The sequence below is a fragment of the Budorcas taxicolor genome, chromosome 11 (assembly GCF_023091745.1).
Source record: "Budorcas taxicolor isolate Tak-1 chromosome 11, Takin1.1, whole genome shotgun sequence".
Classification (NCBI taxonomy): Eukaryota; Metazoa; Chordata; class Mammalia; order Artiodactyla; family Bovidae; genus Budorcas; species Budorcas taxicolor.
In genome coordinates, this window is record NC_068920.1 from 20,855,168 (window position 1) to 20,869,609 (window position 14,442).

Consider the following 14,442-nt stretch of genomic DNA (forward strand, 5'->3'; position numbering starts at 1 on the left):
CGGACACAACAAAGCAACTGAAATGACTGACTGACTGACTGACTGACTGATGGGGGCCACAGCAGTGAGCCACAGTCATGCCCTCTTCAAGTAGGAGGTAGCTGGGGCTTGGGGTTGGGGGCCAGGGCCAGGGTGTTTCTTAGTTTAAGAGTGGTGGCTTCTCTCCGTATCTACTCTTCCTCCCATATGTTATAAGTGTTCTCTTTGCCTGTTTGCAGTCAGCCTCCTTTCATTCCAGTTCTATTAATAATTCTTCATAGTATTGAACATAGTCCTCAGTTCAAATTACTATGTAGTTTCTATCTCTTGACTAGACCCTGACTGAGACAAACCCTCTTTTAGTCTTGGCTCTAAATGTAACATTTCAAGTGACTGTGAGTAATTTTGGTTACTGAGCTTCACTCCTCAGGAAAAAATTCAAATAAATGATAGTCTGAGTTCTTTCATTTTGATAACAAATACATTTTTATATTTGAAAGTCAGTTTTGCTGGACACAGAGCTCTTGGTTCTCATTTTCTTTCTTTGAGTATTTTAGATATTTCACCATTTTCTCCTCACATGAAGTAGTAATTTTGAAGTATTATGGTAATCCAATTTTCTTTCAGAAATGTTTTTTTACCTAAATGACCATTTTAAGAAATGTAAAGTATAGTAATTTTACTACCTAGACTATATCTTGTTTATTCTCAGTGTTTTCAGGTATATAGTATACTCTTTCAGCATGAGACTTCAAATACACATATGAATATATATGTGAATATATATATAAATAGAATATATGTACATATGTTCTATTTCAGGGAAAGTTCTCTTGAATTATAATGTGTTATGTCCTGTTAGCTAGCTATGGTTTTATCAAGAACTTTTAATCCATATGTTGGATTTTCTTTACTTGTCCTCAATATTTATCTTTTCTCTAAAATCATTCCTACCTGTCTTATTTATTTGAAATCTCATCTTCAAAGTCTAGTTTTCTTGAGCATCAACTGTGTTTACTTCTGTTTTCTTTCTAGATCAGTATTTATCTGAAACTACTTTTTGTCCTTATTTGTAATTCTTTCCCCAATTGTTACTTTCTGAAGGTTTTTAAATTCCAATTTCTCTTTCACGTTTTATATAATTTTCTTAGTATCTTCACAGTTTTGATCTGATTTTTTCTGGCATTGACACTATGTAATTTTGCATTTGTGGTTTGATCTCATACTCTTGTATTTGGGGGTCTGTGGCGTTATCTATTATCTAGTTTTGTAAACATTGCCCCATCCATGCATTTTTGGTTTCACTATACAGTCTGTTTTGAATAGGTGATTCATGGAGATTCGAGATTCATGTACTGCTTTCTTCCCAGAATCTGTTTATATTTTACGGACTCATGAATACTTCCTTTCAGTCCTTAGCTGGGTATGACAGGAAGGTACTAAGGTTGTTCAGGGCGTTGTCTGGATTGGCAATGGTGTGTTACATCACATCCTCATTCTTGACTGATGACTTACTTGGTTATAACATTTTAGGTTGTCCACAGTTTCCCCTCTGTACTATAAATGTTCCGCTATCTTCAGGATATTTTTACTTTTGACAATATGGCTTCCATTGTAAATGCCATTTCTTTCTAGTTAGGTTATGTTTTAACTGCTCCTATTTAAGATCATTATTTTTCTCTTTGTTTAAATTCATCATGTATGTGTTATATGTATATGTTATTTTCCCAAGACTTGATGTGTGGCTTCAATGTAAACAGTCATCTTTCTTCAATTCTGGAAAATTACTGGCCATTATTGCTTTTTCCCTCTTTTGGAATGCCTATCAGATATCTGTTGAACCTTCTTATATAAAACCTCTGAATTTGTTGGTTACAAAACGCAATAATTTTATTCTTGGCTTAAGCCAATTAGAATTAGATTTATTACTGAAACAGGAACACTCTTACTTTCTCAAAAGCAAAGAAAAAGGTGGTGCCTGAAGCTATTTGATTAACTGTAACTAGGTATCCTTGAAACTTAAACTATTTCTGAACTTTCTATGCAAGTCAATAAATTCATTTACTTTTTCTCCTGTAAATCGATTACAGGTGGATTCCTGGCAACTGCAGCGGAGTCCTGATTAATATAAATGTCTACGTGGAGCAGCACTATGCCAGGTGCTGCCAAATCAGTGGTATTCAAAACAAAGTCTGTGTCTCCAATAATCACAGTATTTACACTCATTCCATTCTCTCTTCATTTATTTGTTCTTTCTTCCTTCCCTTTCCTCCCCTACCCAAACCTGGAATGCATGTTTAAACGTTACAATTTCTTCACAGTTGACTTTTTAAAAATTACTTATTATTGAATTTTTGGCTGCATTGTGTCTTCATTGCTATACTTGGGCTTTCTCTAGCTGCGGCCAGCACGGGGCAACCGGGGCTACTCTTCCTTGTGGTGCATGGCCTTCTCATTGCAGTGGCTTCACTTGTTCTGGAGCACCAGCTCTAGGCGTAGGCTTCAGCATTTGGGGTTTACAGGCATAGTTGCCCCAAGGCATGGCGGATCTTCCCAGAGCAGGGATCAAACCTGTGTCCTCTCCATTGGCAGGTGGATTCTTAACCACTGGACCACCAGGAAAGTTGATTTTTAAAACCACTTTTGTAAGAATAAACCTAGCTATAGGCCACCACGATCTTTCCCTTGTTTTGGATACATACTATATTGGTATTGATTTAAATAGGTCTTCCAGTGCTTCATGAAATCTTTCCCTATAACCTATCCATTAGCTCCTTAAGGCCCAAAGTTAAGCCTTTTACTTTCATTTCCCAGAGCAGAGTCAAGAATGATTCTGGGATTCATCATGTTGCCAACTATACCCACAGTACCTGGCCCCTGTGGATCTGTGGATCTCCTTCCTGTGTGGGACAGGGGAAACAAAGATATATACCTATCACTTAACCAACTTAAGGACTTCGGAAGGCATACTAAAATATAAATACGTTAAGGTGCCATATATAGTTCAGAGGAAGGGGAAATCATGCCTGGGCTACGGCACTCAGAGGAGGTTCCAAAGCCCCGAGATACGAACAAGGCCTTTCCTGAACAGAAAATGAAAGGCAGGCGCTAAAGGTTTGAGACAACGAGTCTGAGGAAAGGCACAGTATTGCTGAGGCAGGCTGTGTCTGCAGCAGTGGGAAGTAAGATATTGCACACTCAGGTTAGCTCCAGGACAAGGACAGAATCTAGCTCTTAAATCAACATAACCCCTTTTCTCTTACAATCAAGATCGCTGCAGCTGAGCCATACTACCTTGATAGGTCCCAGTTTGGTTATTAATTTCTTAACCTCTGAGGATATGCCTTGTATCACCTTGAGTTCAAATGGGTGAAGGGACCAGTTAACTGGAATGAATGCAGGAGGAAATAAGTAACAGGTCCTGTGCTTAGAGACCAAAACTTGCGGCTGCAAACGGAAAAGGCAGCGCTGACCCCCGGACCTCTCTCTGAAATCCTCCTCCTCCATCAGCTGTTCCTCCAGGAGCAGCCGGAGTCTACAACCCGTGAGACTATCTGGAGAAGCCTTGGGCCTTCAACTTCGTTAAAATCCACAAGAGGTGTGTGCGGGAGGTGGGGGCAGTGGCGGGCGCGGAGGGGTGATAGTTGAGCGGAACTAGCGATAATCCCAGAACGCCCAGCTGAGTAGCGCCTCAACAGCCATAACCAGCTTGGCCGCTCCGAGCGCGGTTCCACGCCCCGCCTCCTTGCTCCGCTCCGTCCCGGCGACGTCCACGGGGCGGGGTTTCCGCTTCCGGTGGCGGATTGTTGACGCCTGCGGCTGCTGCGGTGGCCACTGGGCCGTTGGGGAGGGGCCAGTAGGGAAGGGAGACGGCGCAGTGACAGGACCGCCGAGGGTGCCGCTGAGGCGACGATGGCGGAGGGGCCAGAGGAAGCCAGAGGCCGCCCTCCCGGGCAGGACGACGGCGGAGGGAACCAAGAGTCCGTTCCTTCCCTAAGAGGCCTTCCTGCCGCCGCCGCCCCCCTGTCCCGGGACGGCCCGCAGGCCGAACCCCAGGCCCCGGGCCGGCCCCCAGCCTTGGGCCTCGCGGCCGCGGCTGAGAAATCGGAGCCGCCGCGCGAGCTCGAGAATCGCGGGGAGGCGGCCTCCGGCTCCGACTCTGGCTCCAGCGCGGGGCTGCAGGAGCCGGCAAGCTGTGAGGCGTCCGAGGCCGCGGCCCCGCCGGAGAAGCCGGCGCGGCTGAGCGCCCGCGAGTACTCCCGGCAGGTGCACGAGTGGCTGTGGCAGTCCTACTGCGGCTACCTCACCTGGCACAGCGGCCTGGCCGCCTTCCCCGCCTACTGCAGCCCCCAGCCGCCCGCGCCCAGCTGCCTCCCGGCCGCCGGAGCCGCCGCCGCTCCCCCGGCAGCCGCGCCGCCGCCCCTCCAGCTGGGCTATTACAACCCCTTCTACTTCCTAAGCGCCGCGGCAGCCGGGCCCGAGCCGGGGGCGTCCGCCGGTATCACCACCCCGGCTCCGGTCGCCGGCCCGGCAGCCCGCGCCCGTCACCTGCAGCCGCCGGTCCGCGCAGCCGCGGCCACGAGGGTGGGACCGGCCGCCGCTTCGCGAGCCCCGAGCGAGACCGGGCGGCAGGCAGGTGAGAGGCTCTTCGGGGCACGTGCTGGGGTGGGAGGTGGGGGGCGGGAGCCCGCAGGCTCTGCCCTGCACTTGTCGCTGCTGCTGCCATTCGCCGTTGTTTCGCCGCGTCTCTCAGTTCCCAGGGTGTCCAGCGAGGCCCCACTTTCCTCTTCCTTTAGACCTGGCGCTCCGGATCCATTCCCTTACTCCCCGGACTAGTCGCTTCCAAACGTCAAGAAATGTTTGCTGCTCAAACCACTTGCTGTTACCTTGCTGTCCACTTTCTGGAGTGGGACCCAGGCTTAATTCTCAGATGGCAAAGCCGGTTTGGGGGGAGGGGAGGTGTTGGCCGGTAATGCTGGTAATAATCCAGACATGGATTTATAGTTTATATGATAACTTTTATAAATTAGCGACAATGGAACTGACGGATATTAGAGATTTTCATGAATTCAAATGGAATTATGAACCTTGGCTTAATCCTGTATATTGTCTTTATTGTCTCTTTACTTCTGTATGGATATTAGAGTGTTTTGAATTATTGACACCTTTTAGTTTATTTTTATTTTATTCAGGTAATATGGGACAAGTTGCCTGAATTTGATCCAGAATTTAGGATGGCAGCTTATTAATCACTGAATTTGTTAAATACATAGAAAGCCAGACAAATGAATAGGGGTAAGATGAGCCGCACAGGGTTTAATTTTCTGTCATAAGCTTGTAATTATTCGGGTTCTCATTTGAATCCCTGGTGAAATGTACTGACCACTTTAAATAATGAAATTTACCTGTGAAATAATTTTTAAACATTAAGGGGTAAAAACAGCTTTAAATTGCTATGAAGTAACTTTGCTGTGTTTTAATAACATGCCCTATTGAAGTCAATACCAGTAGTTGTTTCAAGGTTATACAGATTTTTTATCAGTAAGTTGTACCTTGACTTTACATTCCCCATTCATTGCCTAGCTTGGGTTACAAGGGAACGATTAGTTTTCTTAACTTTTTTTTTTTTTAATTTACAGGCAGAGAGTATGTTATTCCATCCTTGGCCCACAGATTTATGGCAGAGATGGTGGATTTCTTTATTCTCTTCTTTATAAAAGCGACCATTGTCTTAAGCATTATGCACCTGAGTGGAATAAAGTAAGTTAAGGCCTCTTGCAGAAAGGTTTTAATGTCTACTGTCTAGAGGTCTTGTTTTAAGTTTTTTTCCATGCTTGCCAGTGATTGTACGGATAACTTGTTTGCCAGGGTCAACAATTTCTTTATAGGAACTTTGTCAGATTTACTTTCTTGTTGGTTCTAAGAAATAACCACAAAAGAGAAAAACAATAAATACTGCAAGATGTGGGAGAATTTCACCTATAAAAGTAGGTAAAAGCTATCCCCAACCCTGGTTTGATTTTATTCAGTATTTTCTTAGGCTAGGTGCAAATTTTTCTCTTATAATTGTTTTCAGAGTGGAGTACCTAAAGACAAAGGCATAAACTGTTAATAATCAGCTAGATGCCATTTCCAAATGGGGCTGCCTATATACTTCAGGCAAGTTCTAAATGAATTGCAAAGTGAGCCATTTATTTGAATAGTCTTCCTTTCAGAATAATAGTCATAATAGCAGTTATCACTTGGTAAGCACTTTCTACGTGCTGGGCTTTGTATGGATTTTTTTTTTGGCCACACCACACAGCATGGGAAAGCATGGACTCCACTGGATACAAGGCGGGGGGGGGGGGTTCCTGTATGGATTCATAAGCTTGCTACCACTATTAAGTAGAGATTAATACCTCCATTTTATTGAGATTGAAATTTGGACTTAAAAAAGGTTAAGCCCAGAATTTACAAAGGTAAATTTACAAAAACAGAGTTAAGTTCAGACCCTGATAGTTCAATTTCAGGGCCTTTGTCAGGAACCTGAATGGTTACCATGATTATATCTCTCCCTCCCTTAGCCCTACACATCCAGTCAAGTACTCTGTCAGAATTTCAGTTTTCATCATTATTGCTTCTCCCTGGTCCCAGTCACATCATCACTTGCTTGGATTGTAACACAAGTCTTCTAACCGATATCTCAGTTTACCATGTCCTGTCTTACATCTAATCTCATAAATTCTGATTCTGCCACTCTGCCACCTTAAAATCCTTCAGTAGTTTCTCATTGTCATCATAAGTCTTAATGTCTTCATATGTTTTAACAGATACCCTTGTTTCTTAAACTCCCTTCCACGATGGCTCAGCAGTAGAGTCTGCCTGTAATGCAGGACATGGGAATGCAGGATCTTCCCGACCCTTCTTCATGTAATGCAGGATCTTCCCGACCCTTCCCCTGGGTCGGGAAGATCCCCTGGAGGAGGACATGGCAGCCCACTCCAGTATTCTTGCCTGAAAACTCCCATGGACAGAGGAGCCTGGCATGCTGCAGTCTGAAGGGTCAGAGTCGCACATGACTGAGCATGAATGCTTTATTTCCTACTCACTCACTTCTCACACAATATTTGAGCCACACGGAAATGGCTATAGCTTCCATCGTACTCTCCAAGTCCTTCTCTCATTAGTCCTGCTCTCTCAAATGTTTCCCTTGGGCGGGGCCAACTTCTTTTCATCCTTCAGATCTCAACTTAAATGTCATTTTTTCGAAGCCTCCACTAAGATGTGTTCCTGGTATGTGTTTCCAAGTACCCAGTGCTTCTCTGTTATACCCTTTCCCTACTTCATTTACTTGCCATTTTATCCCCAGAGCTAGTACAGCGCTTACTCATGGTAGTCCTACTTAGTTGTTGAATAAGATAATGTTTTGTGAAACTAGATAATTAGAAAAGATTAGTTTGTGATTTCAGTTAGAGTTTATGGCTTACACTGATGAAAAAATACCAGTGCAACTGCTCTGGTAACACATTCTCCATAACCCAAAACTGTTTTTTGTAGGGATATCTCTAAGTTTGCTATGCATTATATAATAGAAGAAATAGATGAAGACACATCAATGGAAGACTTGCAGAAAATGATGGTTGTGGCACTTATATACAGATTATTAGTTTGTTTCTATGAGGTAAGCTACTGACTTCAACAAATATTTAATGATATAATTTTAGATTATCAGCCCAAGACAGAAATATTGTAATGGAGATTTTTAATCTTGTATTTGTCAGATGTCTTTTTTTCTAAATTTTAACATAGTACCTTTTCAAGTTAAAATTTTCTGAGGGGAGAAATTTTTAAATTTCTTGGTAGTACATTTCAGTCGTTTGTCCAAAAATATTTTAAGTTGGTTGTGGAACATGTAGTGTGTTTTCCCATAGAACCAACTTACTGAAAAATATGGCTTATAGAGAAATAACTGCAATAGACATCTTGTGGTATTAGAGGATGTTAGAGACCTACAGAAATGCATTAAAAGATTAAACTTTAAATATTTCTATGGAATTCTTCCAACTTGAAAATGTTAAAACATTAACCATATGACAGGAAAAGAATATTGGTATAGTTGAGCCAGTAAATTATTTTACAATTATCCTTTCCTTAGATAATTTGCATTTGGGGAGCAGGTGGAGCTACCCCAGGGAAGTTCCTACTAGGACTTCGAGTTGTGACATGTGATACATCAGTGCTTATTGCACCAAGTCGGGTTTTAGTGATTCCGTCCTCAAATGTTAGCATTACAACGTAAGTTCTTTTCTTAATCTACTATGTACTTATGAATTACTGTACTTAAACGTTATCAAATGATATTACTTAAAAAAGTGTTTTTAGGATGTTGGTTCTTCTTGGCATATAATAGACTTACATTTAATAAGTTTAAAACAAAGTTTGAATGTTTTTCAATAACATTTATTGACTCCTTTTCAGTATACACATCTTCAAGGGTAAGCATTTTATGAACTGGAGGCCACAATAATGAGAAGATTGGGGTGTGCTGCTCTCTGTATCAGTGCTCTAGGCCTACCTTTGTTTATGTTCTCTAGGTCAGTAGTTACGGAGTTTAGTTAACTATTCTGCCTTAAAGCTTCCTTTTGGTAACAGTTGTGAGTACCCTATCTTAAATAGGCAATAGGAGTTTTGACATGCTCCTGCTTTTCAGTGAAAGAGGTTGTAATACTCAAAGTATTCATGGCTAGCTGTTGGCATCTGGCTCTGGGGTAAGGTGTCAGTCAGTCGTGTCCGACTCTTTGCGACCCCATGAATTGCAGCACGCTAGACCTCCCTGTCCATCACCAACTCCCAGAGTTCACCCAAACTCATGTGCATCCAGTCGGTGATGCCATCCAGCCATCTCATCCTCTGTTGTCCCCTTCTCCTCCTGCCCCCAATCCCTCCCAGCATCAGAGTCTTTTCCAGTGAGTCAACTCTTCGCATGAGGTGGCCAAAGTATTGGAGTTTCAACCTCAGCATCAGTCCTTCCAGTGAACATCAGTCCTTCCAGTCTCCTTTAGGATGGACTGGTTGCATCTCCTTGCAGTCCAAGGGACTTGCAAGAGTCTTCTCCAGCACAATTCAAAAGCATCAATTCTTCGGTGCTCAGCTTTCTTCACAGTCCAACTCTCACATCCATACATGATCACTGGAAAAACCATAGCCTTGACTAGATGCACCTTTGTTGGCTAAGTAGTATCTCTGCTTTTTAATATGCTATCTAGGTTGGTCATCTGAGGTTATTGATATTTCTCCCAGCAATCTTGATCCAGCTTGTGCTTCTTCCAGTCCAGCGTTTCTCATGATGTACTCTGCATATAAGTTAAATAAGCAGGGTGACAGTATACAGCCTTGACATACTCCTTTTCCTATTTGGAGCCAGTCTGTTGTTCCATGTCCAGTCCTAACTGTTGCTTCCTGACCTGCATATAGGTTTCTCAAGAGGTGATCTGGTAGTCAAGGCTATGGTTTTTCCAGTAGTCATGTATGGATATGAGAGTTGGACTGTGAAGAAAGCCGAGTGCCGAAGAATTGATGCTTTTGAACCGTGGTGGTGGAAAAGACTCTTGAGAGTCCCTTGGACTGCAAGGAGATCCAACCAGTCCATTCTAAAGATCAGTCCTGGGTGTTCTTTGGAAGGACTGATGCTAAAGATGAAACTCCAGTACTTTGGCCACCTCATGCAAAGAGTTGACTCACTGGAAAAGACTCTGATGCTGGGATTGATTGGGGGCAGGAGTAGAAGGGGATGACAGAGGATGAGATGGCTGGATGGCGTCACCGACTCAATGGACGTGAGTTTGAGTGAACTCTGGGAGTTGGTGATGGACAGGGAGGCCTGGCATGCTGCAATTCACGGGGTCGCAAAGAGTTGGACACCACTGAGCGACTGAACTGAACTGAGGTTGGTCATAACTTTCCTTCCAAGGAGTAAGCGTCTTTTGATTTCATGGCTGCAGTCACCAACTGCAATAATTTTGGAGCCCCCCAAAATAAAGTCTGACACTGTTTCCCCATCTATTTGCCATGAAGTGATGGGACCAGATGCCATGATCTTCGTTTTCTGAATGTTGAGCTTTAAGCCAACTTCTTCACTCTCCTCTTTCACTTTCATCAAGAGGCTTTTTAGTTCCTCTTCACTTTCTGCCATAAGGGTGGTGTACAGATAGTGATAATGGAAGTTGTGGCGGTGAGTAGATGGTCATCAGCTGAGCAAAACAAGGTTCTGACTGGAATTGCTGCCAGAATGATTCAGAGTCAGATGGTTATATAAAGAAATACAGAGAGACTTTAGAAGAAGCCTGGTGTTTGCTGTTATCTTCAAAATTTCCTTACTTTTGTGATTCTCATATCTTGGGCTACTACTTTTACTGAGAATCAATATTGGCTAATATTTGTTGAACACCCTGTAAACCAGGCACTGTTTGGACACAACTAATAGTTGGTAGAAAATGAACCTAAAACCAAGTCAGTCTGGATTCAGAGCCCACATTCAGCTGCTTTGCTATTCTGTAACTGTTCAGTGCACTAAAAGGTAAAAATCTAATGATAGTAGAATAATTTCCCATTCTAAGCGCCTACTGAAAGGTTTTTAAAGCTTTCCTTAATCACAGGACAACAGGGACTTCTGTGGTGGTCCAGTGTTTGAGACTTCTCACTTGCACTGCAGGGGGTGGGTGCAGGTAGAATTCCTGATCAGGGAACTAAGATCCCACAGCACAGCCAAAAATAAACCACAGGACCCCGCAAAGAGAGTTGATAAACCAGTACAGTAATTTGAAATGCTGGCGCTCCTCACAGAAGGTAGAAAATAGTACTGTACTAAACCTACTCAGTTTAGAAGACAGTGAAAACATACAGAAAATAAAGATATTAAAAGTAGTGAGTGACCATAGAAAAGGTAAGTAAAGGGAAGTTACTCTGTTCTTTTGGCAGAATACTAGAAAATACTGTAAACTTTTAGCTCATATTCTCAGACATTATTGCTTTTCATGTGAAAGTTCTAAAGTCTAATTTTATGTTATGAAGTCTTTACAGCTGGCCCAGGTGGTTTGATCATAATAAGGCTGCTGCTGCTAAGTCGCTTCAGTCGTGTCCGACTCTGTGTGACCCCATAGACGGCAGCCCACCAGGCTCCCCCGTCCCTGGGATTCTCCAGGCAAGAACACTGGAGTGGGTTGCCATTTCCTTCTCCAATGCCGGAAAGTGAAAAGTGAAAGTGAAGTCACTCAGTTGTGTCCAACTCCTAGGGACCCCATGGACTGCAGCCTAACCAGGCTCCCCCGTCCATGGGATTTTCCAGGCAAGAGTACTGGAGTGGGGTGCCATACTTGAAAGTAATTTAGATATAAAAGGTTAAAACTCTCAATTATACTTTGAATGTTTTAAATACATTTTGAACTTGATAGTCTACTAATCTATGATTTTTTTTTCTTTTTTTTGCTTTAATTTCTTCAGGTCCACTATACGAGCTTTGATCAAGAATTTTTCTATTGCTTCTTTTTTCCCTGCCTTCATCACACTGCTGTTTTTTCAGCATAATCGAACAGCCTATGACATTGTAGCCGGAACCATTGTAGTAAAAAGAAATGGGGTCAGATGATGCCCCCAAAAGCCGTGAATTCCATATTCTCTGGAATAATGACAAGACTAAATTATGTGTCAAGGCCATCAGTGTCCCTGGGTTACATTAACTGATTTAAAAATTAAAGCAGTCGATCCAGTGTGATGCAGGTGACTATGCTGAAAGTATTGATGTTACCTGAATGCCAAAGAACTTTTCCAGAAGAAAAACCTGTTGAGTCCAAGTGTTAAAATCTGTATATCAAACAGAAAGCAAGTGGTGTCATCATCAACAACAGACAGTATATACTTAAGATCTAAGGTGTTAAAATTTGCTGAATACACTTTCAGCTTTGAAATCTCCAAATGAAACTTTAAATTATTTTGGTTTATCCCAAAATGATGGAATACGTCCAGTTGTGTTTTGTAAACACATTATTCTTTTAGTTAACAGTCTGGAGGAAATTTTCTTCTTTGCTTTTTGCGGGGAGGGAGTGGGGACACACACTTTATAATCCACTTAGCTCCCATCCCAGGAGGTGGTGAGTTAACTACAAGGGGAAGGTTGAGGCCAGCGGAGCAGTTCCCTGATCTGAAATGTTTACACCTGTACTGCAGTTTACCGCAGGAGTGATGACTTAACAGCTACTCTTAATGCCTACACGTGTATTTCAGGATAAGTATTGCATGATGAAAAAGTATTATGTCATATTGCTATCTTATTTTTTTTTTAAGAAAAAGGTAAGTTAGTGATTGCTTTTAATGGGGTGGGGTGGGGGGGTAAATTTTCACTGTAAATTTAAATTGAAATTCATGTGCAGATGTTTTCCGTACCCTAAATCGAACTATAAATATGTGGGGGAAAGTTAGTTCCATCAAACTGTGGCATATTTACTGTAAAACAATACTCCCAGTATGTGCACAGCATGAAGTATTAGTGCTCCTCAGTGTTCTGAGTGTAACTTCTCTTTATATACAGGATATTCACATACTAGTTTTAGTTTATTATACTCCATAACTTTTGAAACATCGAGGAGTTCAGGAATCCTGGCATTTCATGATTAAATATAGTAGCCTATGAAATACTTAGCAGTCTTCCCATTAGGGACTGTTCTCTAACAAGAGTAGCATGTCCAGACACTGTTCTAAGTTCTTTGGTTCTGAGGGCCGCCAGCTCACGTGGAGTCTGTCAGGGATGACGTTTTGAGGGAAATGTGTAATACTGTGTATTGTGTCGCTGAATTGTGTGTGTGCTTTTGTTAGATGGCCCAGTTAGCTGTGCTGAGATATATCTGAACTAAAAGTTTTCTTTCTTAGGCATTTTCTGCATTTCCTCTATTTTTTCCCCCCAAAACACTAAGCTGTACTGAACAGTTCATATCTCAGATGCTTACAGGATCAATGGAGGCTTTATTTTGGTCATAATAAATACATTGCTATATTACTGTATCAGTTTTTAAAGTGGGTCTTTTTGACATTTAAAATGTATTTTCAGTTTATAGAAACCTTAACAATGTCCTTAATACTTCTGATTGTAAAATTTCATAAAACATGGATTTAATATAAAATTATTTTAAAAAACATCACAGAAAGCCTGTTAGTTAAATATGTTAAATTACTAAACAGATCATTTCACTTGTCGTTTCTGGGAAGATAAAGTGTTATGGCCCTTCACAGTAAACAAACCAAAACCATCCACTAACTTTGTTAAAGCAGATTATTAGGAAATGTTACATACTTGGTTACATAAATGGTTACATACTTAACTGATTAGTAGTGTATACATTATTGACATATACACACCTCTTTGTCCTGGATTGGGAATTCGAGTTGAAATGTACTCTTACATATAGCTGTGGAATTCATCTTTAATGTATACTTTCCTCTCAGATAACTGGATGGTTAACTACCTGGGCTATTTTTACTTATACAGTAAAACAAAAGTAAATACATAGTCCAGTTTGATTTATACATTAAAATATTGCACATCTGCTATACACAGTTGATTCAGATTAATATCTATATAGATGCATTTAGAGCTATCTCAGGATTCAAGTTAAACTATGTAGCCCTACAAAATAAACATTATTCCTACTCTGCCTTTACATGAAAATCCAAGTCTGATTATGAATGTAGGACTTAGGGAAATTTTGGATTCCCAAATTTGAGGGGAAATAAATGACAAAATGGGGAAGGTTTTTTGGGGTGGAGCCCTCTTTATTTTCAGTATACTTTATTATACTTCATTTATAGAAATGCTGACTTTTCTGTGTAGAGCCTCATACTGCAGCTCTACAGCCTAAAAAGGCAAAAAGAAAGCTGTCTTCATAGTATAAATATTATTCATCACTTGTACAAGATAATAAAGGAACAAAAATTAGAAGTCATGCTGAGAATACAATTTCAATGAACATACCATACATAAAATGACAAAATAGGCAGATAATTTAGGCATCTAGAAAACCTACCCATTACTAAAGCAGCTTGAGTAGCCCCAGGACCTTGAGAAAAATAAGTGTATGCCGGGCTGAGGCAGGTGAGAATGAGTGGTGGCAAGCAATGTGCTTTTAAATCCGTGACTAAGAGAGAAAGCCAGTACTTTCTGTGATACTCATGTGGCACTGGTTCAGAAGCTACTGCTTTCTACCTAAATAGTCACCTCATTTCTCGCCAAATATTTAGGACTGAAAAAAAATGCATTATATTTGAGAATTTTGTTTAAATTTGTATGTCTTCAGTATTTGTTTCAAATGACAATAAAAGTTGTTTCAACTCTTAAGGATTTTTTCCCTTAAGTAACTTGCTTGGGTGTATGGAGGCATAAATAGTTCCAGCAAAACAAAGACAGGAGTTGAAAAATTGTTGCTACTTGGGGAT

At 41.5% G+C, this 14,442-nt stretch overlaps 1 protein-coding gene across 1 annotated transcript; it reads left to right on the plus strand.

Annotated features, from left to right (window-relative positions):
* The first annotated feature begins 3,851 nt into the window (after positions 1-3,851).
* FAM8A1 (family with sequence similarity 8 member A1) lies at positions 3,852-11,673 on the plus strand. Its single transcript, XM_052647870.1, has 5 exons — positions 3,852-4,615; positions 5,619-5,739; positions 7,519-7,642; positions 8,117-8,256; positions 11,461-11,673. The coding sequence occupies exons 1-5, from the start codon at positions 3,892-3,894 to the stop codon at positions 11,603-11,605; spliced, it is 1,254 nt and encodes a 417-aa protein (XP_052503830.1). The 5' UTR covers positions 3,852-3,891; the 3' UTR covers positions 11,606-11,673.
* The last annotated feature ends 2,769 nt before the right edge of the window (positions 11,674-14,442 follow it).